Here is a 25,614-nt window from a genome sequence, read left to right on the forward strand (position 1 = left end):
CTGATCCAATAAGTTTTTTATTAATTTACTTCAATGAATTAAACCTGAAGAAGAGGAGGAAAAGCTTCTCATAAAAGGTCTGGGTAGTTTCCTGGTTGGTTCTAGTTCACATCTCAGTTACAATAAATATGTAGCCACCTTTTACATTATGAACCTAAACGGTTGTATTCAAACCTCAGTTACACTGCCATAAATCTGGAATAACTCTAGATGATCTGATGGTCCCTCTAGAGGCCTTTAACTCTGAGAATTTATGAACTCAATTAATAACCGAGCAACAGAATTATTGGTACAGGCATTCCAGATTTACACCACTATAATTTATTTCAGAAGATGGCCCACCACGTTTACACTCATCTACACTCTGACCCAGATTCTGAATTTATTTACACAGATTTACATCACTGGGATTTACTGGCTTCACCTTAGATTTATACTGTAACTGAGATCATTATGTGGACCTTTGAACTTATTTCTGGTGTGAATTCTTTGTTCAGACCCTAGGAAAACTTGTGCAGCAATACATTTTAGTTTAGCTTTAAGCTACACTAGACTACTGTGATTACCTAACCAAAAGGTGAACAGCGTACTTTGACTGAAACTGCCAAACAGAAGCTGCAGTCTGCCAGTATACTGCATTCCATTCACATGCCTGCTTGCTGAAAGAACATGAAATATTCTGTTTTTGTTTATTGTCAGAGAAACTGAACCCTCCAATCAATGTGTCTATATCACTTGAAAACAGAAGGATTAAAATTAACTGGAAACCACCACCTACTATTGGTTCAGCAAAAAAAAAATGCTTTACATACCAAGTGAAAATTACAGATCTAGAGGTAATATATGGTAATCTTTCTTAACCAATATAACCTCAGCTCTATACCAACTTATTCCCTGCTCAGTTAAACAGAATCAAGTCTTGGCTGAACTTCTGAGAAATCCCAAGCCCTGCAGCAAATGACCTAGCATTTACCATTCTTTCTTCTCAGTGGAGTTGGTCAAAAAGTGAAAACCTATTTTCATGAAGATGTAGAAAGTTTTCTTCATTTTGAAAGGAACCAGATTTTCATTTGTTTTGTTTACTGAAAGCACTATAAAATAATTACTGATATTTTTAATTTACTCAGCAGCAGATTTTTTGGTAAAAGAAAAATCTTGTTAACCATCTCAATATTTTCAATTTTAAGAATATAGGCATTCATTAATTGTGAAAAATGAAAAAAAAATCAACAACACTGACAAATTTCTATGAGAAATGTTGATTGAAAAGACCAGTTTGACTCTGAATCTTTGTGCAGTCTCTCTCTTTTGTGCAGACTCTACTTCTGAGTCATTGCTGATAAAAACTTCCTTAGCAAATACTGGGGTGTTAAGAGAGGCTGTCTTTGAGATGAGGTATTAAAATGAAGACTCACTTGTCATTTAAGAGCTTGTTATATGTTTTGCAAGAGGATGGGTGTGTCCTGGTCAAATTAAAGATTTGCTATTTTACTATACTCCTTTCCCAAATTTCTTCTACAGTTTCAGTACCTCTGAAACTGGTGAATAGAAGTAACTGATCTCCATAGGCCTTGGCATAGGCATTTTGAGTGCTTGAGTGTATGGGGGTGTTATATGCATGCAAATGTTGTCATCATTGCAATATTTAGTTGAAATTGTGAAAGAGTACATATCCTAAGCTCTAGGCCTTATGCATATCTTCCCTTAAGAATGCTTGCTAAATGTGTTTTTTGTAGTTCTTGCTACAGTTTTAAATTCATATACATATAGATAAGCAGGGGCCGCTCTAGGCACCAGCAAAGGAAGCAGCTGCTTGGGGCAGCCCATTTTCAGGGGCAGCAGCCAGCAGGGATCCAGCCTGGAAGCTGAGAACCAGCAGGGGGCCCTGTGAGCTGTAGTTCCTTGGTTAGCTCCCTGCCTATAGAGCCAGAACTGGAGCAGGGAAAGAACTACATTTCCCGGCATTCCCTTGGCTGCTATCAACAGGAAAGGGAGGGGGAGGTAGTATGGTAGCTGAAACTTCAAGCTGCAGCTTGCTGTGAATGGAGAGCTCACCACTAGAGCGGGATGGCACTGTGAATGGGGAAGAAGTGTGCCCAAGGAGTAGAAGGTTTTGGCCCAGATATCGCCTTCAGAAGACATCCCCAGACTGGATTAGGGATACTGGTGTGACTTCACCTTGCAGCCCCCAAAGAAGGAATTGGGTGGACTAAATGAACAGTGCCGCTCTCTATCTGAAGCCTAGCAAGGGAGGTATGTGGATCCCACTAGAATTTAAAATGAAAAGTAAGGGAGGGGAGGTCTGGACCTGGGCAGCTTTAGATACAGTACCAGGCACATAGGAGGATTTCCGCTTCTGAGCCATGGAAGCAGAAATTGACTTTTCCTTTCCAGATTTAGCTAATATTCAGAAAGGGAATCTAGAGCCTGCCTTCCAGATTTGAACACTCTCAAAATTCAGGAGTGCTCAAGCTCAGTTTGGGTAGCTGTTACCTCATTCTCCCAAATCAAATATACTGATCCACTGTAACTTGCTGTAGAAAAAGTAGGATTAAATTGAGCAAGAAATGCTTCCCAGTGGTTTTTAGGACTGGAATTTCTATTTTCAACAGCCATTGCCTTTTTTTTTTCAGTTTTATTTGTTTAAAAGGAAGCCAGTGATAATGCATTGGCAAATTCCCCATAGAAATAAAGGGTGGAACAAAAGAATAATAAAGGCACCTCAACTTTTCCTCATTTATGGAGTACAGTCTTATAATATGCATCCAGATATCCTCCAATCACACAAGCTGAAAATTGTTCAATTTTACTGCAATTCTGTAACCATATGGGAACCAATCCTGTCTGTGTTCTGTGCACATCCAAAATTCCCGCTGAATGACTCGCCCTGGGAGCAAGTTACCAATGACCCAGGGCTGGGGCAGAAGGAGGGTGCAGGTGGCGGCGGGGAGAGCCTGGGGCTGGGACAGCAGAGGGTGCGGGTGGAGGAGGCAGAGCCCAGGACTGGGGTGGCAGGGGGTGTGTGGGTGAGGGGCACTGGTCAGAGGGGAGGGGGAATCCCAGAGCTGGGGTGGCACGGGATGTGTTGTGGGGGAGAGCCCAGGGCTGGGACGGCAGGGGGGTGCAGGGCAGGGGAGGCCTAGAGCTAGGGCGGCAGGGGGTGCAGGTGGGGGGGAGAGCCCAGGGCTGGCGGCAAAAGACCTATAGCCGGCCCGGTAGATAAGCTTTGAAACAAAAGACACTGGAAGCTAAAAACAGAGAAAGGGCTCCACAATTAATGCTTGCAAAGCTAAGTGTAGACAGAACTCCAGGTGCACAGGAAGCAAGCTGTGGGAATTCTGAATTTTGTCTGTGCTCAGAACAGAGAGAGTGCCCTTCACTGAGCTGCTGGTGAGCTGGGTCCAATCGAAGCTAAAACCTAGGACTACAATAACATTGGAAAACTCTGGACAATGGACTGGAGTATTTTTGAACCCCAAGAAGGAACCATCCCTACTCAGAAAAGCACTTAAAGATGTGTTTAGGTGCTTTCTTGAACCAGGGCCTTAAAGCACAATGTTGCATTTTAACAGGAAATTAGTTGAACATAAAAATTTCAGCATGAATTTAATTAAGACTTGCCACCTTTCCATCAGATATTTTTCTCCCTTCAAAATAAAAAGGTATTGGAAAGATAAACTAAATATGTAGTTCACTCTCAAAATATAGATTTACAAAGATTCTGCAAAGTCCTGCAAAGATTTACCAGTGCACTTAATGTTACACACACTGCACTCAGTGGCAGTATCCACCTGCATTAAATATATATGTAGGTCTTTGCAGGACTGAGATTATAACCTGTGAATTTCAAATGCCATAATATGTACGTGATGGCAAAAATCCTACAATAAAACATCCAGTCTTGGTTTTTTATGAATGTTGTGAAGATCTGAAAAAAACTTCCCTGTATAGCTCAAGCATCTAAATTAGTTTTACTAATGAATACAGTGTAATATTAAAATTTTGTAATATTTACGTTAGACAGGGACCTCATCTGCCTTAGTGTTTTTTAAAGCACCTGACTCTATAAAATGTAAGCAGCTGAACTGAAAAGTTATGTTCAATTTATATGGACAGCTAAATTGTAAGGCTGTCAATTAATGTCAGTTAACTCAAAAAATTAATCACGATTATTAATCGCACTTATAACAATAGAATACCAATTGAAATTTATTAAATATTTTTGGATGTTTTTCTACATTTTCAATATTGATTTCAATTACAACACAGAATACAAAGTGCTCAGTGCTCACTTTATATTGTTATTTTTTATTACAAATATATGCACTGTAAAAATGATAAACAAAAGAAATAGTATTTTTCAATTCATCTCATACAAGTACTGAAGTGCAATCCCTTTATCGTGAAAGTGTAACTTACAAATGTAGAGTTTTTTGGTTATATTACTGCACTCAAAAACAAAACAGCGTAAAACTTTAGAGCCTACAAGTCCACTCAGTCCTACTTCTTATTCTGCCAATTGCTAAGACAAACAAGTTTGTTTACATTGACAGGAGATACTGCTGCCTGCTTCTTATTTACAATGTCACCTGAAAATGAGAACAGGTGTTCACATGGCACTTTTGTAGGCAGCGTTGCAAGATATTTATATGCCAGATATGCTAAACATTTGTATGACCCTTCATGCTTCAGCCACCATTCCAGAGGACACGTTTCTACGCTTATGATGCTTGTTAAAAAAATAATGCATCAATTAAATTTTTAACTGTACCCCTTGGGGGGAGAATTGTATGTCTCCTGCTCTGTTTTACCTGCATTCTGCATATATTTCATGTTATAGCAGTCTCAGGTGATGACTCAGCACATGTTTGTTTTAAGGACACTTTCACAGTAGATTTGACAAAACACAAAGAAGGTACCAATGTGAGATTTCTAAAAATAACTACAGCACCCAACCCAAGGTTTAAGAATCTCAAGTGCCGTCAAAATCTGAGAGGGACAAGGTGTGGAGCATGCTTTTAGAAATCTTAAAAGAGCAACACTCAGATGCAGAAACCACAGAACTCAAATGACAAAAAAAGTAAATCAACCTTCTGCTGGTGGCATCTGACTCAGATAATGAAAATGAACATGCATCAATCCACGCTGCTTTGGATCATTATCAAGCAGAACCCATCGTCGGCATGGAAGCATGTCCTCTGGAACGGTGGTTGAAGCATGAAGGGACATGAGAATCTTTAGCTCATCTGGCACATAAATATCTTGCAATGCCAGCTACAACAGTGCCATGCAAACCTTTGTCTCACTTTCAGGTGACAAGAAGCAGGCAGCTGTATCTCCTGCAAATTGTAACCAATCTTGTTTGTCTGAGTGATTGGCTGACCAAGAAGTAGGACTGAGTGGACTTGTAGGATCTAAAATTTTACACTGTTTTGTTTTTGAATGCAGTTTTTTTGTACATAATTCTACATTTATAAGTTCAAATTTCATGATAAAGAGATTGCTCTACAGTACTTGTATGAGGTGAATTGAAATTTTTTGTTTTTTGTTTTTTACAGTGCAAATATTTGTAAGAAAAAATAAAAATAAAGTGAGCACTGTACACTTTGTATTCTGTGTTGTAATTGAAATCAATAGATTTGAAAATGTAGAAAACATCCACAAATATTTAAATAAATAGTGTTCTATTATTGTTTAACAGTGAGATTAATCGCGATTCATTTTTTTAATCGCTTGACAGCCCTATTAAATTGTTATAGACCTGTTGCCGGCAGATAACTGCCTGAGGCCAAGCAACAGCGGGGGGGGGGGGGGGGGTCCGTCGCCTGCTGTGCCGCGCCAATAAACACACCAGGGTGGAGAAGCAAACCAAGTTTATTTGAGATCTCAAAGCGGTGCAGGGAGATTGACTCAGATCAAGCACACCTAAAACAAGCAGTCTGTTCCTTTATATCCATGAGAACTTTTCTCACTGACTAGCAATCCCCTGTTTCCCCTCCCTCCTCCTCCTTCCTCCCCCTGTAGCAATTACGTAAGCGCAGGTGCATTAAGTAATCTTGGCCACGGCAGCTCGTTAGTAAGTTTTCCTTCTGCAAGTTATCTTGTCCTTCTGCTAAAGGTGCACAGGCCTCATTATTTCTGCTTTAGACCAGTTAGAACTGTTGCAACTGATAACGGCTGTTACACCTGGCCTTTTAGGTCGATTAAAGTTCAAACATGGAGGGACTCTTGTCTGCTGAGGCCTAAAACCAGGAAGGCTCCATACTCTTGTGACCTTCCACCCTCCCGAGTTACGTAGGGTTATGCTTAGTGACACCAACAGACCCATTCTTTGAAAATCACAATATAAAGTGGAAGTGTGCTGGGTTGGATATTGTTGCCTTTGTAACCCACATGAACTATTAGAACTGTACTTTTTCCTCTTCAAAAAAACCCACGTGCATTGCTCAGCATTTTCAAATTCAGTGCAAAAAGTTAGGTTTTAGCCAAGTCTGTGGTTAGACACGTACACACAAGTACGCTGAGTGTGTGAGGTGCTGAGCACCTGTAGCCTTTGCTGAAGTCAACATGTGAGTAGCTCTGTGCATAAGGAGGGCTCACATGAAACACATTGTCAGGATCTAATCTAAGTATCATACAACAAAGGACAACAATGAATAAAGCCTGGAGGTGAGGGCAGAGAAGGATGAAGGTTATATCAGTGAAAGGTTGTTAAACAGGCTAAGTTTGGTATTTTAGAGGAAGATTTGTCAAAGCCCAAAGGACAGTTAGGTGCTTAACTTCCTTTTGAAGTCAGTGGGAGTTGGTCGTCTAACTGCCATGTGTGCCTTTGAACACCCTCCCCGCTCCCCTCCTCGGAGATGTTTTAGCATATTAACCTTTGTGGCATTTCTGGAGCGAAGGCTGAGATGGACGTCAGGAAGGATTTGCAGGAGGAGAGTAAAGTCACATGGTGCATAGGGTCACAACTATGCTGTGCACCATGCTGAGAAGACAGCATGCTAAATCTTTTTAAAGGTGTAGTGTAGCCAGCACCTCACATGCTTCCCCAACACCACTGGAGTCATTCTGCCTTGAAAAATTATAATGATTCCAGACCTCATTGCTTATGTTATCACAACCTCCCTGCACAGCTCTCTGCCTCTTAGTTTATTCCTTCCACTATTGCTTCTCCTTGTCAGTAACAGTCCCCTCCCCTCCTTTTTTTCCTGCCTCTTGTAAAGCATGTATTATTGTGCATGTCTGATAGTTGGCCTCAATTTTCATAAATAACTAATTATTTTAGGTACCTCAATTTTTCAGTGTCCAACTTGAGAGATCTTAATGGGCCCTGACTTTCACAAATGCTGAACAGCCACTCTGAGGTCCTTTTTAAGGTTAGTTACCCCAAAATTGTGGCACCCAGAATTGCTAGTTATTTTTGAAAATGTAGGCTATTTCTTTAGGGAAACAAATACAAATCTGTGACAAAACCAAACCAAAACAAACAGAACCCTAAACAAACAAAACCAAAACCAAACACTAATAAAAACAAACGAGCTTGGCTTTAATATGTTTTTCAGGCTCACGCTAATAGAAAATTAAAAAGGAGTCATTACTCTTTGTATATCAAAATTCTCTTATTTTGTAGCTTCTCATCTTATCAGCTCCCAGGCTTTGCTCTTTTGTTTTGGAATCTGGCTTTTCATATACTCCAGCTAGTAATCAGACTGTGATTTACCATAAACACTGTAACTAAAATATATCTATATTAGGTTTGAAAGAGAGACAATGATATTTGAGGTCTCTAGTATTATAAGTTTCTGAGTTGTATTGCTAAATTACTGAAACAAAAACTGTGCTAGCCCGTAGATGTTTCTGAAGAGGAATATGTGCATCCAATTCATGATCCAGCAAAACAATATGTTATTCAAGTCAGAGCAAAGAAAACAACATGTATAAGTAACAAGTTTTGGAGTGAATGGAGTGAACCAGTTTTTATTAATGATGGTAAGTTACCAGACTTCTATGACTTTTAATATAAAAGGGAAGAACTTTAGCTGCCGAAAGGGAATGCCAGAATAAATAGAAATAGTGGGCCACATCTTGGGGCCTGCCAGACTTCATGCAGTGCAGGCTGGGAGAAGGGGTGCAAAGATGGAGTGAAGTGCCCTAGTCATGGACCAGAACCACGTTGTGCTAGGCACTGTACAAACACGGGATAGAAAGACAGTCCTTGCCCCCAAAGATCCCACTCTCCTGATTCTGGGGCCATTGTGTGCAGGGCTCTTCTCTTGGCTGGCTGCTAATTGTTCCAAGAGGGAAAACGTCGACTGGGGGTTAGCACAGTGTAGGACCATCCCAAACCTGACTCCTTTCCTCCAGCCACTTCCCTTACTCTAAAGCACAGAGCTAGCTTAGTGGCCTCTTCATTGGCTCTGCATTACCGGAGAACATCCCCCTGAACTGGAGTGATCCTTCTGAGAGCAGAAACACTGGCCCTATGAACAAAATCCATCAATGGCACAAATGCAAAGCAGCCATATTGCCCTCAAAGGAGTTGGCCTAATATATTCAGCCCTGTTAATAGATCATGGGGACAATTTTTCATTCTGGCAGAGCTAGGAATGGGAGGGAATACACATATCTAATCATTCCTTCAGTGTGTCCTTTAGATGACCCTCCTCATCTGCCATCCAGATTTCTGTGGGGCTTCTACAGGGCTCTGTCCTTGGTCCCCTTTTCTTCTCCATCTTTCCACCGTATCTCTGCCCAATCTCATCCACAAACACAAATTCTCTATGCTGGTGACTGACAGATCTACCTGTCTGCTCCAGACCTGACTCCTGTCCAAATGAAGATCTTTGCCTGTCTTTCTGACATCTTCTTGTGAACACCTAGCCAACACCTAAAGCTTACCATGTCTAGAAGAGAGCTTTTAATCTTTCCTCCCAAACCCTTCTTGCTGCCTCCTTCCTTGATCACTATGGACAACACCACCATCCTGCCAGTCGCTCAGCCCTGTAACCCAGGCATCATCTTCATCTTGGACATGAATCAGGGATGGCTCAGGGGATGTAAAATATGAGAACAAGACTTGATCCTTTGAGAAGAGAAAATGGGTTTATTTACCCTCCACCCATAACTGCTAAGAAAAAAGAAACAGAAATTGAATAGCAGATTTCCCTCATATGAGTAGCTGGTTTCCTGCTCTTCAGATATGAGCAAATCTAAAAGAAATTGCAAAGATGATCATGTTAAAAACAGACATGGTTTACTGTAAACTTATGATACACCCTGAGGATAAGCACAGAATCTGAGAATTATCCACATGATCCAATAACAGTATCCTTGGATATTTGGGGAATATGTTCCACTGCTTCATCCCTTTCAAAAGCCTGTTCGCTAGGCTCTCCTTCCTGCATTCCACCCTACAAATACTCCTGGTCCTCTTTTTCCCTTTCTTCCCTCAGGAGTTTGTATGGTTTGTGTGCTAGGGTGGGGAGGTTGCCAGGAGCACCGCCTTCCTTTACCCATCCCTAGATCCCTATTGAACAAAGTACTTAAACATATGCCTAACCTGAAGCATGCGAGCAGTCCCTGACTTCAGCCAGTCTGATATCTTCCTGAACCAGGGCCCTGGAGGACAGGGAAATGTGTGCTGTTTTTTATTCCTGGGTCCCCAAAGAGTGTGGTCAGAAGGAGAGTAGACCTGATGTTTTGGTTGGGGTAAGGTGTGCTCTAAGCTCTTTCTCTCTGGTCTGTCTAAGGAGACCTAGAGTTAGCTGAGTTGTTCACTCAGCATAAAACCAACTGCTAAAATGGAAAGCAGCAGACCCTGCTCTGAACTGATCTCTGGAACATACATTTGAGAAAAATACCTAGTTCATCTTAAGGTGTATAAAGGTTTGTTAAAGGCCATTCTTACATACAACTCTGCCTACCAGTTTGTAAATTGCTTGGTTTCTCCTGATTTCACAATAGAACCATGTGAAATATATGTAGTTAGGCTCAAACTGGAAGCCCATATTCAAGCCCTTCATGCTCTGAAATTGCTCTGGGTTGGATCTAAAACCAGTTACACATCTAGCCTGACTGGAGCACAAAATGATGAAAAACCTGAATGCTAACCTTACCTGGTTTCTGCCATTTTGAGTTACATTCTGTGAGCTGTGTTGTTCAAAGGAATCTGAACCTAAGCTTTGGTTCAGCTTTGAGCCCCAACCCTAATTTAAAATAAATCCACATTAATAATAGGAGATATACCAGTCTCCTAGAACTGGAAGGCACCTTGAAAGATCATTGAGTCCAGCCCCCTGCCTTCACTAGCAGAACCAATTTTTGCCCCAGATCCCTCAAGGATTGAACTCACAACCTTGGGTTTATAGGCCAATGCGCAAAACCACTGAGCTATCCTTTCACCTTTGAAATATGTCCTCCTCAGCCCACATCCAGTCGGAGCTAAAACCATGAAATAGCTAGACTTCACTCAAAGATGGTTATTATTATTTGTATTGTAGCAGTGCCTAGCACAATATGTCTTGTATAAACACACATGAAGACAATTCCTGCCCTAACGATTTTACAATCTAATCAGAAATGTAATGACACTTTTTGCTGAGTCTGGGAGTCAGTTTTGAATGCACAAGGAACCTTGATTCAGGCACGTTTTGCATGGTTTCAGCTTTGAGTGCAAAGAATTGGAACAACTTTAGTCACAAGGTTACAATGTACTCAATATAAACCACACTGAATGAACTACATAATGTATGAGCAAGTTCTGTGCTATAAAACCTGAACCTATGCAATATCTACATCAAAAGCAGATGTCCCTACTATATGTCCCTAATTCTATTGTGCATAGAATAGCAGCATAACAGTAACACTTCTGAAAGCTATAATAAATAATAATAATAATAATAATAATAAAATAATAAATTAACATCTATCTCATATATAGCACATTTCATCAGCAAATCTCAAAGTGCTTTACAAAAGAGTTCGGTATCATTATCCCCATTTTGCAGACGGAAAAAACTGAGGCATAGAGCAGCAAAGTGACTTGCCCAAGGTCACCCAGCCAGTCAGTGGCAGAACTAGGTATACACCCAACGTTTCCTTCATTCCACTCCAATGCTCTATCCACTACCTCTCATAAAATCTCAGAGAAGTGTTCTTTGGATTTATAGCATTACAAAAAGAAGCATAATATCATTTGATTCAATAATTTATAGAAAAGAGGCCATAGAGCAGAGGTGGGCAAACTACGTCCTGTGGGTCGCATCCAACCTGCCAGCCATTTTAATTCAGCCCTCAACTCCCACTGGGGAGCAGGGTCTGGGGCTTGCTCTGCTCCAGCGCTCCAGCCGGGCCGGGGTCTGCTCTGGATGGCTCCCAGAAGCAGTGGCGTGTCTTTCCTCTGGCTCCTATGTGTAGAGGCAGACAGGGGGCTCCGCTCAGCACACTGCCCCTGCCCAAAGCACCGCCTCCACAGCTCCCATTGTCCAGGAGCTGCGACCAGTGGGAGATGCAGAGGTGGTGCCTGCAGATGGAGCAGCACGCAGCAGAGCTGCCTGGCTGCACCTCCATGTGAGAGCCAGAGGGGAGGACATGCCGCTGCTTCCAGGAGCTGATTGAGGTAAGCGCCACTCAGAGCCTGCACCCTTGAGCCACTGCCCCACTCTCCAACCCTCTGCCCCAGCCCTGATCCCCCTCTCACCCTCCAAACCCCTCAGTCCCAGCCCAGAGTACCCTCCTTCACCTTAAACCCCTCATCCCCAGCCCCACCCCAGAGCCCACCCCCCAGCTGGAGCCATCACCCCAGCCCTGATCCCCCTCCTGCCCTCTGAACCTCCTGGTCCCAGGCCAGAGCACCCTCCTACACCTCAAACCCCTCATCCCCAGCCTCACCTCATAGCCCGCACCCCAAGCCGGAGCCCTCACCCCCACCCCCTCCAGCCCCCAACCCCAATTTCGTGAGCATTCACAGTCTGCCATACAATTTCCATACCCAGATGTGGCCCTTGGGCCAAACTGTTTGCCCACCCCTGCCCTAGAGTGTATAATGCTCCCATTTATGGTTGTACCTTTTGAAGATTCTATATTCTCTTCACTTTACTAAAACTAACTTTCCCTCTTCTTTTTAAGAATATAAAGATTATAAAATGAACACCTGGAAGCTGCTCATACTAATTTTGTTTCCCTCCGTGATCTTCACTGGAGGATTGCTGATATTTCTTTGTAGAAGGTAATATACATTTTTGGGGAGGGGCAGATGGGGAGGGAAAGGGGGATTTGTCTTTCTGAGGATAAACAAACACTTTGATGAATCAATGTTCAATCAAAAATAGATCTTCCTTTTCATAGGGGGTTCATTATACTTAGAATAATCAGGTCATTGTGAATTAGGGGGCTACAATTCTGAAGACTAATCTGAGGAGAGGCTGAGGGCCCATAACAGCTGCTGACTTCACTAGGGATGCTGGGAGCATATGTGTACTGTTCCTTAAAAGCTGTAGCAGGAAGCCTGGCTGGAGGGGAACCTGGGAAAGTGCTAGGTAGAAGTTCTATAGTGAAGCAGAGAGAGGCAGGTGGACGAGCTTTTGGGACAATGTTGTTTTTCCTTTGCTAACAGTCACTTGATAAGTGCTAGAAGAAGCTGACCTTTTTCTGTGATAACAGACAGCATTCAGCATGCACAGCTGGTAGGATCAAGCCTCTAGTGACTTGCCCAAGACCACACAATAGAGCAAGCCAGGGACAGAGACAAGGTTAGAACTTATACAATCCTGATACATTGTCCTAGCCTCAGACCAATAGACCTTGTTGCCTTTAGACTGATGCTTCCTCTCTGTGTATACTGCTGGTTTACTTAACATGTTATTTTACATGTGCTTACAAACAAGATAAAAATACCCTGGCATGAACAATCTGCTCCTGCAGAAATTTAACAGCAATAACAACCCTGTATTTTCATCTCTTTCTCTCTCTCTCTTCTAGGTATAAATGCATTGATCCTATACTCACACCTATCCCACACCCTTCAGACAGAATCAGAATCTGGTTAGCTTCTGATGCTGCTCTGTCTCAGGTACAGTACATGCTGATCTTTTCCACCCATACAGTGCTATGTATGTTGTACATAGAGGGTCAGGATGGTATGGCTGAAGAAACTTAGTCAGCTGGGCAAATAATAGCAAAGAAATATTCTGGAGTATTCTTCTATCTCTAGCCGATAGAGCAGCTGGGATCTAATTTTCCACACCTTTGATTCAGTGTCTGTGAATGTTTGAGCTGGAGAAAAATTAGGGGCAGCCATTTGCATTGGTGCCAGTTCAGAACCCCATGCTCCAGAGGAGCTCGGAGGGTGATTGTGCCTCCGGGACAACCATGGCCATCTCCTAGCTGGGTGGCTTGGTGTATGTGGTGTGTGGGAGTGTATGTGACCCTGCCATTCCCCTTTTGAGACACTGTTGAAAGAAGATGTTAATATGTGGATCTCCTCTTCCCTATCCACTAATAACACTTGTCTTTGACAATGCCACAGGATCCTCATTCTCCTATTGAATTTCATTCCATTCCAGATAGGTTCTTATACCACGCTCATAGCTGTAGTGTCTGACTAGTGCATTAAGCAAGATGACTAACATCTGCCAGGTGTTTGTTTTCTCATCCACTCCTGAGAGGGAGCAGTGCGTGGAATGGAGAGCTTCATTTGGGATTTTTTTATGAGGTCAAAGAAATGCACCCTGCGCTTAGAGCATAAGGTGGTGAGATTTGTGATACTCCTTGGTTTCTGTGGGATTTCTTTCCATAGTCTCAGCTTCTCAGAAAGCTTTGTCGATTTCTTGGTCCTGAGGAGTAACTGGGAAAAAGGTCACACCACCCTCTCTTTCAGGAGACGAAAAACCCAGCCAGAACTCAGGGGAAGATGAGCCTTCTCTTCTCAAGACACAATATCTGTCTCTACTTCCTTCTGTGATTGGACAAATTCATTTGCCACCTTTTCTCAGCTAAAAAGGATTGCCTTATCGCTTTCCTCAATAGAGCAGTGCAAATTAAACTGATATTTCTGTCCAGCACTTTGCTGTGGCCTGCCAAACTGTAAGGACCAAGCCATGGTGGTTGTGTCTATGTTAAGCATGTCCCTTAGCAGCTGTAAGACATTTCTTTCAGAAGGCACAGAGTCTCTTCTTACTTCGGCAACCTTGTTTATTCATTATGTGAATGGAAGATCAGAACAAGCAGTTACTGACGTTGTATGTTATTAACACAGCAGGAGTATGGCCTGGTTCTCCAAACGCCCGACATGCTGTTTATCAGCGATCTGAGCACACCTGTCACAGGTAGGTCCAAGGAAACCCATGCGTTTGCTGACCTGGTGACAACAAATGGCAGGGGTGAATGTTGATGTCGCTGACAGAAGAGGGAGATTGGTATATGGAATAAAGAGTACTTGGCAGATCCTGTATACAAAATAATGGTTGATGGGAGTGAGACACAGAAAAATGGCTATTAGTGTCAAGATGCCTGGAGAGACTTGCCCAGACCCAATCTGTTTTATCCACAAATAAACCTATCCCCTTATCTTGGGGATAGAGTGTGACTGTGCCACAAGCCCACGTTGCATAGTTACACTACCCCAGGAGCAGACCACAGACCATACTGGGATTCAGAGAGTGAGTTGGCTGGGGCAAGGAGTAAATTTGTTAGTCTCTAAGGTTCCACAAGGACTCCTTGTTGTTTTTGGTGATACAGATTAACACGGCTACCACTCTGAAAATGTAATCTCTGTTTCCCACTTTGCTCCAGTAATCTATCCCAACCCTGTACATGACACATGATTTGCACATAGGTAACAGAACTCAGAATCTGATCTCGTTTGCTACACCACTGAGTGAATGCATTTGTGTGTAATAAAATTTTACTCAACAGAACTAAGTTTCGACACAAGTGAAGTGAACTCCGAGATCATGTTGGTCCCTCTGGAAAAGAACAAACACAAGAGGATTAGCTAATGAAGATTCTTAAGCATCTGGAAAACAGCCTACATGTACTAGCATATGTATCCTGAGGGATGATAATCCTCATTGCTGTGTGAGTGGGTTATGTTTTCTGTGATTAACTATCTTGTGGAGATACTCCTGCTGAATCCAAATAGGTCTGAGCCAGGAACCAGTATGAGCCCAGCAATTTGACAGATCTTAAAAAGGTTCTACTAGTGACATTATGAGATTCCTGAAGTGTGTATTTGGGTCACAAAAGCAGACACCAGAGACAGCTTGCAGTTTGTCTTTTACTCATCCTCCTCCTCTTAACCACAACACTATTATAACGACATAATAGAGAGTTAGAGCCTGTTCAGGTGAAATAACATGAGATGGTTTTTGGATGCAAATTAAACTAGGATTTGGGATTAGAGTCGAAAGTCAAATCAGGGATAGTATTTGGGTTTTCATTTCATAGCACTGTTATCACATGAGATTGTGGCCAGAAGAACAAGATCAGCTGTTTTTACAAGATCAATGGGTAGTTGTTAAACACCTGACTGATTTATGGGCAAGATGAATTGTGGGCGATGACTGTTTCTTATAACATTCCTGGAGGTAACAACTATATAGAACTTTGAGACATGTATAATCTGATAACCTGTATAAGCAATCATATTGTTGATAAGCAGACATCAGCAAAGAAGTAATAGCCTTGTATAAAGATGTAAGATCCTTTAATGCTAATGAAGAGCTGGCTTTTGGACATTATAACGGGGTAGCCTGCCCATTTAGGAGCCAAAGACCTGGAGGTGGCCAGTCCCAGCTAGATAGTTTATGGGTCACACATGAGAGAGGGAAAAAAATTGAGTTGTACTAAGCCTATCTATAGAAGAGCAGCAGGAAGCCATGAGGTCAGAGAGACTCTGAAGAAACAGAAAGGTGGGACTTCAAAGTTCTCCAGGCAGGGAGAGACACTGAGCAAGTGAGAGAAGGAATGCAGGGCTCTCCAGGCAGAGAGAGACCCTGAGCAAGCAGGAGAAGGAATGCAGGGCTCTCCAGGCAGGGGAGAAGCCAAGGCCCTACAGCAGAAGAATCTGTTGCTGGAATCCAGAAACTTTTGTGTGGGGACTCTTATGTTTTGTCTGGGCTCAGAGGGTAGACATTTTAACTCATTTCCACTGTTCCTTTCAGATTACTTTATTAAATGGAGATACGCTGACATTAATTAGAGAGTTTGGCTTCTTTTTGATGGGGCTGTTAAAGTGACCTCATTGTTACCTCATCAAAAGGGAAAACCGAGGCAGGCTGCAGCAGAGACTTATGAAAGGAGGGTCTGAATGAGCTTTCCACTGATAGCTAGCTGGGGAAGGGAAAAGACTTCAGGACCAGACTGTATTTACGTGAACACATCCACTCCACCTAGGTATCCAGCGGACCGGAGCTATGTAGCTTCAAGTGATCAACTTTGGCTGGTGTTGGGTTACAAATGTCTTTAGTACGTAATTCAGGGGTAGTTAAATGTTGTTATCTTTATTGTATGAGTAAAGGGCAGCAGAACTGTGCTAAGGTCACCTTCAAATGAAATGAACTCACTAAGCCAGGGACTCGAATGCCAGACCAGTGTGAAAGTAGGAGGAGGTGGGAATAGGTGTCCCTGCCAGAAGGTGTAGACTCTATTTCAAAGCCCCAGGCATAGTTTAATCTGCCTCTCCTCACTGTTCAACCATAGAGCTAAGTGAGTCTTTTGTTTTGTTAAGTCATCACTAGAGCTTAAATCACTTGTTCTGGGACAGCATTTCTGCCCAGCTTGCTTCAGCAGCCAAACTCCCCCATTAAGAGATGACAATCACTGAGGTGAACCTCAAGAGATTGACCTGCAGCGATCACAACAGAGAGGTAGCGGGCAGCAGAAGGTGACTGTGTGTATTGCAGCAGCTGGAAAGGTGGCCAGTGGAGTAGAACTGTAGCTTGCAGGAAGGTGGCTGACAGAGCAGCGACTGGTGGAGTGACAGCCGGCCAGTGAAGTGGCGGCTGGTGGAGCAGCCAGCCTAACAGGGAGCGGCTGGCGAGGCGGCCAGCGGAGCAGTGGTTGGCCAGCAAGGAAGTGAAACCAGACCAAACTAGGATGGTGGAGCAAGCAAGGTGCCCTTCACCCCCCATAACCAGTAGGAGGTGACCTCACATAGATGCACCTCTGAACTCTGGGTGCACACTGACCAAGGACAACCACTGTGAGTGAAGTGTGGTGAGAGAGCAGAGAGGGGCATGGAAAGAGAACTTTTGGTGTAGAACTTAAGATCTCGAGACAGAAGACACTGCCCCATGCATCTGGGGTGGATGTTTTGCTCACAGATTTATGCTTATTAAACCTGATTCTGGCATTTTCCCTAATTAATGTTGAGTAACTGCCCTCCTTTCATTAAAATTTTATCTTCTATACTCATGCTCTGTGCTTGCGTGTGGGGAAATATTGCCTCTTAGAGGCACTGAGGGGTGGTGTGTAATTGTCCCAGGTTACTGGGAGGGGGTTCGAGCCACTTCTGTGTTGTACTGTTGGAAAAGAACCCCTAGATATTGAACCCAGCACTGGTTGCTGCCAGCTCCACGTGGCAGAAGAGCTATATTTACTTAACCGGAAAGGGGCACTACAGAACAGGCATGTCCACTTACAGATATCTGTAAGCAAAGTCTGAATGAACTATGCCCTGACAGCTAGTTTGGGAAGGGGAGAGACTTCAGGAGCAAACTGTATTTACATGAACACCTACTCTGCATAGGTATCTAGCAGACAGGAGTTGTGTAGCTCCAAGTGATCAGCTTTGGCTGGTGTTGGGTTACAAATCACTTTAGCATTGAATGCAGGGGTAGTGAAAAATGTTATCTTCATTGTATGACTAAAGAGGAGCAGAACTGTGCTGAACTTGTCCCAACTGAGTGGTCACCCTCAGCTTAAAGGAACTTGCTAAGCCAGGGGCTTGAATGCCAGACCTCTGGGACAGTAAAAGGGGTGGGAACAGGTATCCCAACTATGAGGCATGGACAGTCCCCAGTCTGGTTTAATCTGTTCTTCCCCACTGTTCAAAGAGAGAGCTAAATAGGCTTTATTAAGAGCCTTTTGTAATGTTAACAAGCTCAGATGAGAGCTGAAACAACTTATGGTAAGGCAGTGTTTCTTCCCAGCCTGCAAAGAGGTGAATATCACTAAGAGACTGATGTTCATAGGTTACAACAGAGAGACAGGTGGCAAGCCAAACAAGTGGCTGGCGAGGCCACCAGCGGTGAGGAACCATGGTTGGCAGGGCAGCCAACCAGAGCAAGTGTTCATATGACGGAGTAAGCCAGATGCCTTCTTCCCGGGGTGGGAGGTGAACTCACACAGATGCACCTCTGAACCCTGCGTCCTCATGGAGTGAGTGGGGCATGGTGAGGAAGCAGAGAGGGGCACAGAAAAGCAACTGCTAGTTGTAGAACTCAAAAACATGAGGCAAATGACCAAATGACTGCCCCATGCACACTGAGGTGGGTGTCCAGCTCAGAGTTTTATGATTATGAATCCTGCTTGTGGCATTTTCCCTAATTAATATCAGTCGTCTTCTGTCCTTTCATTAAAAGTTTGTTTTCTACACTCAGACTCTGTGCTTGGGAGTGGGGAAGTATTGCCTCTCAGACGTGCCCAGGGTGGTGTGAAATTGTCCCAAGTTACTGGGTGGGGGCGCAATCGGTTCTGTGTTGTATCATTGAAAAGGAACCCCTAGATATTGAACCTGGCCCTAGTTGCTGCTGAATCCACCTGGCAGAAGGTTACACATCAAAGCTGAGCAGATTTTGGAGCAAAGAGTTTCTAGTCATGCAATTTTCTGAATTGCCAGAACAAAGTGCTAGCAAAGGGAGACAGCTTTAGGGAGTAAGAGGAGAAAGGAGGATATTTTCTGCTATCCTGTAGGTTATTTTTCAATATTTTTATAACTGAGTGGCAGTTCTGTGCTGTCCATCTACGGCTGTTTATTTTTTCCTCTCCTTTAAAGAGCTTTTTCTCTCCATTTCCATACAATTCTCAGCAGTAAGAGTTTATTCTGAGGAAAACATAGTAAGTTGGCTCTCTGAACAGCTAGCTGGGGCAGTCACTGGCTGATCCTTGAGAGGGAACAAAATACCCTGGACTTGCAAAGTCAGGTAATAGTTTGTGTGAACAGTCATCGAGAAGGCTGCAGTCTTTCTCCACAAAGAATACTAAGAATGGGTGCTGACAACCATAAAGCCTGATCCAGTCCCCAATGAAATAAATAAAAGGTTCCCACTGACTTTGGTAAGCGCAGGGTCAGGCCCATAGCAACCGCTGAGAGTGGCAAATGATCTACAGCATCCTGGCTATTGTTACTTGTCTCTATGGCATGAAGTTTTTGTGTCAGGTAAGCATGCCAGTGCTCCCCCACCTGCAGCTATCATCCTGTACCCTATGAAATGCTCATTAGTTATTACACATCAAATCCTGTTTCAGATCATCATTGCAGCTGCTTTTGTTTCTTAATTGTAAATGAAAGGTACCATTACCAACACATTTATCTTTCACTCAGAAGGTCAGACACCCAAAGTACTCTACTGGCTGTAGTTCTAGTGATAGCTCGGAAATGTGGCTAATTCTGTGGCTGGACATGGCAGCCATTCTACACTTGCAGTGCTACACGGCATGAGGTGAAGGTGTCACTTCTCCAACTCAAACCACCAGAGGAGGTATTTTAGAAACAAGAGCCCTTAATTCACAGGCTTTCTCTACAGTTGAAGATATAGAGTTCATAAGGTGGAAGTATTAAAATAGCAGGAATGCAGCTGAAGTAAACAAATACTACACAATAGCGAAGGACTTCTGGAGTCCAGACTTCAAACAGTGAATCAGGCAACAGTGAGCATGGAATAATATTATTTGGCCTGAAAGAGTCTTAGCTCACAACTGGTGTTGGGATTTAAAGTGACACATGGTGCTTATACAAGTGAAAATAGTGTGTCATCATTACTGGACAATAAACCGAATGACCAGTTTGTAAAATCAAAGTTACTCTGTCTTGAATGGTCTCATTTTAGGCCTATTTTGTTCAAATAGGTGCAAAAAGCTTTGTAAAGGAAACTTGTAGAGCACCGCCTGTACTCTGCGAGGCATTAACTTAGTCACATCAGCACCCTCTATGGCAATCTCAGCCAAAAAGCCCAGTCCAGGGCTGAGGGATGTTGGCAGGACTGTGTAAGGGATATTTTCCTGCTGCTGTTTCTCTGCTCATTGTACCTGTAATTGAGACAGAAAATTTCAATTTCGAACTAGCATGTTTAACACATCTTTAAATAACTTTTTCTTAGAAGGTTATAAAACAGTATAATTTATTTTGCAAACAAGAAGGTCAATTTATATGTGTATAGTTTTAAAATGTCCATTAGATACTCAGTACATTTTTAGTATCTGAAAGTAGTGGTTCTGCTATACATTAAATTGGTGTTAATTAGAGATAAGTGAATAATAGATTTTTTCAGTTTGTTGCCCATTTCAAAAAGTAAACAAAATAATTTTGGGTTAGATCAAAAACATCAAAACACATATTTTAAATTTATGTACGTATTTATTTATAGTAAATAATAATTAATCTATTATTTTATTTTATTTTATTTTTTCAAAATGAAAAATTCTACATAATTTACAGGAGTTTGCAAACTGTTTTGGTGTTACCAAAACTCATTTGTTTTGGCCAAAAAATATATTGACCAAATAATTGCATCCAGTTCTATCTAGTATTAATACTTTGTGAGCCTAGAAAAGTTTCTTCAGAGCTATTGTTATGCTGCAGGGATGTATTTAGTTGTCCACATTATTATAACACATAATTTACTTACAGCCTGTACAACCTTTACTCACATTGATGAGCACTTAGGTATCTGTTTAGTCTCGGTCAAGTCAGTGAGGATGTTCCTGTGAGTAAAATGGTCACCAGCATGAGTAAAGATTCCAAAATCTAGCCCTCAAGTGGCAGGGACTTCTTAAAAGCTTTTGTAGTGCACACAGCATATGAGGATTTATGTTTCCCTCCATTTATGCAGAAACTTCAATCCCATTAATGATATTGGGCAGTGGATGCAAAAATTATCCTTAACATTATAAAGCCCTATGAAATATTAGGAATTGTCATGTTCACTCTTTCATCTCCTGGGCTCTGATTCAGGAAGACACTTAAGTATGTGTCTAACTCTCAGTTAATACCTAGCTTACCTGTCATGCTGAATGGGGACCATAGTGATATACACCCACCCAGAAAAGCATGGTGCTTGGGGGTACTATATACCACAGTGAAGCTTCACAAGGCACAACAGTTACATCCTTGTGCTCTGATGACTACACAGTTGCGCGAAAGTAAGACCCTCGTAGGCACTGCCAGTAAAGCAATCCCCAAACCTGGACATGTGCTGAGCTAGAGTGCTTGCAGACTACACTAGTGGTTCACTGCTGCCACCTACTGGACACATGACATGCTCTCACTGATTCAGCTATTTTTAAAGCTTTCCTGTTGGCTTAATCAAGGGTCTGTCTACATACAAAAGTTATACAGTATTGCAATATACCAGTATAGTTAAAGTGGAACAGTCCCCATCCCCATGTGGATGCATGATATACTGGTATAAATGTGTATTATACTGGGATAGCTTATACTCCTTTCTGAAAGGGAATAAACAATTCCAGTATAAGGAACCTTAATGTCAGTATAACTGTGCACACTAGGGATAGCACAAGTATGACTATATCAGTACAGAATAACATAGTTATCCCAATATAAAAACAGTGTGTAAGTCAGGACTAAATGTACTTATAAAACTAAATTAATTTTCACAGTACTTAATCAATTTCTGTGAATTTTTAGAGGTGTAATGTTTGATAGGCTGGCTGTTAAGAAATTGTAGGCTAGCCTATTTAGTTGCAACTAACAATATTGTGGTCACCATTGCTCAAGATACTCTTCTTGAGCAGAGATGGGCTTGAATCACAATATTTGGGTCCAAAGTTTGACTCTTCCACCAGCAAAGTATACTGATATTTAGATCCAAGGTTCTGGTTCAGGACCATCTTGACTTCATTTCCTGTGCTAATTTAGTCACTCCAACAAGCAGAGATTTCAGCAAACTGAAGTATGGCAGATATAATGTAACTTCATAATTTCAAATGCATGAAAATCCATGTTCAGTGATATCTAAATAAAAAAAGAGACGTGTGTGCATGACGTGGTGGGAAAAACACCATTGAAGTGAAAGGCAAAACCCCATAAGACCAGGTTTAAATGCTATACATAGTCCTTTTTTCCTCAATTATTATCATGCGTGATTCCACTCATACCTTTAATTACCCAGTGCTAAGCTGAAATCTTGTGTTTAGTAAAACTCTATCTGCTTTCCGCTGAAAGATAAAAAGGAACAGGCTGCCTGTCATAAAAATGCATAATATTGCAGTTAAATATAAAGTTATAAAATAGCGTAGTGAGGGAAATTTGTAGAGCATCAGCCTGCACTATGACAGATACTCTTTTTGGCAATCTTAGCAGAAAAGCCAGAGCCAGGACTTTCAAGGCAAAACTTTCCTAAAGCCTGCAAGCTTAGTTTCAGTTCTTACAACACCTGGCAGTTTGCTAGTCACTAGGTCCCAGTGTTGTGCAAACCTAATTATGCCCTTGGGTCACAAGTATGAGAGCCTGTGATTTCAGTTAAGTTTTACTTTTAATTAGGGGGTTCACTTACAGAAAATTAAGTAAAACCAGAACAATGGTAAATACCAGTGAATCAAGCTAATCAAGTTAACAAAGTTCTACAGTTATGTCCACCATATACTCTTAAAATAGCTTCCATGTCCCGTTCTGTCTACCATTTTTACCTAGGCACAGCACATCCAAAATCTACAATCTTAACAAAAATCTTTTGTAAAATGACTGCCTAGAGAAAAGAGAACATGTGCTATGAAAACTTGAGTCTATCAAGATTCATAGATTTTAAATCCAGCAGGAACTATTCTCATCTAGTCCAAAGCAAAGAACTTCACCCAGAACTTCATCCAACATGTTTTCCAATAATTTCCTCATCAAGCCCATAACATCCATCTGAGCTAACACTTATCTTTCAGAGAGTCATTCAGCATTGATTTAAAGACTGCAAGCAATGGAGAATCCCGGTGAGACTGGACCATCCTGCCTATGGAATTAGTGTTAGCATTTAAGAATGAAAAAAATATTACAAGATGTTAAACATGTCTGAGGCTGAAGAAAACTATATGCTATTATACTGTATTATTCAAGAAATAATATATGATTAAAACTATTGTGCACACAAGCAAAATAGTGTTAACTCTCACATTCCCCTTGTCTTATATCTTGGGATCAGCATGCCTACAACACTGTAAATAGCAATCAAATGTAATTGTTTCAATAAAGCAGGAGGGTTTCTTGCTGTTGTTCTTTCATTCGTTTGTTTTTTCAGTTACAATTTATTGGCCTTTGGTTCCTTGGAGTGTAGAGATGCTCCTCTGTCTAGTTACCGCTTCAGTGAGTTTGTATTGGGCAGTTTCTACCTTACCACATTCCTTGTGCATAGACCATCAGGACACATACAATGCCTTTAGGAGCTTCCCAGCGCACAGGGGGAGCACACCCACTGCACCATTACTTAAGAGGTACTTGGTCCTAGTGCCTCTGGTGTTGCTAACCAGCCTAAAAGGGGCAGGGAGGAATGGGGCAGTGGCAAATCCTCTGTATTCCACTGTCCACCTCACCACTGTCCAGCAGCGTTAACCAACCACAGAGGGAAGCCTGGTGCACTCCTGAGGCACAATCTTTTCTGAGGTTTCCCTGCGGCATCCCCGTACTTCCTTTAGGGCAGCAATGTGCTTTACTGGGGCAACGGAGACTTTCTTCTTCTACTCCGTGGTTCAAGAAGACCTTTCTGGCTGTATTTAGAAAGCATTTTTATCCACATGAATTGATTTCAAACACTAGGTGTCAGTCAGTCACCTCACAAATGCCTCTGATTCTCACGGCTCAGCCTATTTCTCCGTATTAGCCCACACTGTTTTATGAGGCACCGAAGACACAGTCAACAACATACAATTTAATGCCAACTAGTCAAGCTAAGTTATGTCTTTAGTAAATGCAGTAATCCCAAACCTTCTGCAGCGCAGACTCCTTGGGAGGTTGCAGGCTCCCTGTGTTCTGCAGTCATAAGGGACACACTAGGTTCTGAAGGAAGGAAGGAAGGAGGGGAACCTCTTCTTAAGGGACCCTTGTATAGGCTATTTAGCTCCCCAACTCCTTTTCAGGGACTGAGTCTGACTCGATTAGCTAGATAGAGCAGTCAGGCTCAGGGTAATGATGTCAGGGTGCATTGGCTATGAGCTGTGCACCTCTGTGCCCCAGCAGGGGCGTAAATTCTTCCTTGGATGACTCTCAGTCATGCAGACAAGGGATGGTACATTTTAGAGGCATCCCTTATGGATGACTCATGCACGGAACAGAGATGGTGGGATACCTGCAATTAGCCCCATAAAGTGTGTGACTGTTATATATGTACAGCAGCCTCAAAAGGATAGGAACCTACCCCAAACACATCCATGCCTCTCTAGAAACGTGATGAGGGCTATTCAAACTCCTTCTCTGTATACTACCTCATGAGGGTGACTAGAAAGGACAATCTCAATAATGCTAGTCAGGTGTATGTCAGTGAAGAATCCTGATTTGGTGAGCATTTACACTCATTATGCATAGATGCAAATGACTACACATAATGTTTAAACTGAACCTTTTCCCAGCATATATATATTTTCTCGTTCTCTTCAGCTACATTTTGATTCAGATGTCCCAATAAACATTCAAGAATCTGTTATACACTCCTGGCATATGTTTGGACTACACATTTTCCTAGAAGCATACATGTACATTTCAATTTCACTGCATATGCTGATAACTTGATGTGACCATTTATATCCAATATTACTTTAGGTGACTCAAATGGGTGAACACAATTTATAATTAAATTGTGCACTCTTTTCTCACATATGTGCATTTCATATCACTATCCATGTTCTGTGATTATGCAATGAAACACCCTATTACAATGCATACACATCTGTAGGAACAATCACACTACATTTTCTGGGCCTGGTCTTTAGGTCTGGACAAGCTGTGCTTATCACCTGGTGATTCCCTGATCCTCGGGGGTGCCATGAGATGGACTCGTTCCTGGTGTAAATTAGAGCAGCCTGAGATGTCATTGCAGTAATTGGGGATTTCCAAAATACAGAGTGCTGCAGCCACAGCCTTCCAGCTGACACTGCCCAAATGGCCTTTGCACAAGGGGCTGACAGTGGAGGTAGCATAGGCTCGGCTGTATCAGCCCTATATTACGTGAGGATTTTCCTACACTGCACTGTCATTAGGCATCCGCAGCTGGCTTGTGCTAGCTGACTTGGGCTGGTGCTGTGGGACTGTTTCATTGCAGTGGAGACTTCTGGGCTTGGGCTGCAGTCTGAGCTCTGAGACCCTCCCACCTTGCAGGGTCCTAGAGCTTGGGCTCCATCCCAGTCCATCCCAGAAGCCTACCCTGCAACTAAATGACCTCGCCAGCCTGAATCAGC

At 42.4% G+C, this 25,614-nt stretch overlaps 1 protein-coding gene across 1 annotated transcript in view; it reads left to right on the top strand.

The window, feature by feature from the left end:
* The window catches only part of LOC127046193 (interleukin-5 receptor subunit alpha-like), a 30,192-nt gene extending 14,406 nt beyond the window's left edge, over positions 1 to 15,786 (top strand). The window contains exons 7-12 of the mRNA XM_050942920.1: positions 700 to 836; positions 7,845 to 7,989; positions 12,127 to 12,226; positions 12,979 to 13,069; positions 14,255 to 14,324; positions 14,914 to 15,786. Of these exons, the coding sequence (XP_050798877.1) occupies positions 700 to 836; positions 7,845 to 7,989; positions 12,127 to 12,226; positions 12,979 to 13,069; positions 14,255 to 14,324; positions 14,914 to 14,996 (626 nt within the window). The 3' untranslated portion in view covers positions 14,997 to 15,786. The remainder of the gene's footprint in view (positions 1 to 699; positions 837 to 7,844; positions 7,990 to 12,126; positions 12,227 to 12,978; positions 13,070 to 14,254; positions 14,325 to 14,913) is intronic.
* Positions 15,787 to 25,614: the final 9,828 nt, after the last annotated feature.

The sequence above is a fragment of the Gopherus flavomarginatus genome, chromosome 1 (genome assembly GCF_025201925.1).
Source record: "Gopherus flavomarginatus isolate rGopFla2 chromosome 1, rGopFla2.mat.asm, whole genome shotgun sequence".
In the NCBI taxonomy this organism is placed as follows: Eukaryota; Metazoa; Chordata; order Testudines; family Testudinidae; genus Gopherus; species Gopherus flavomarginatus.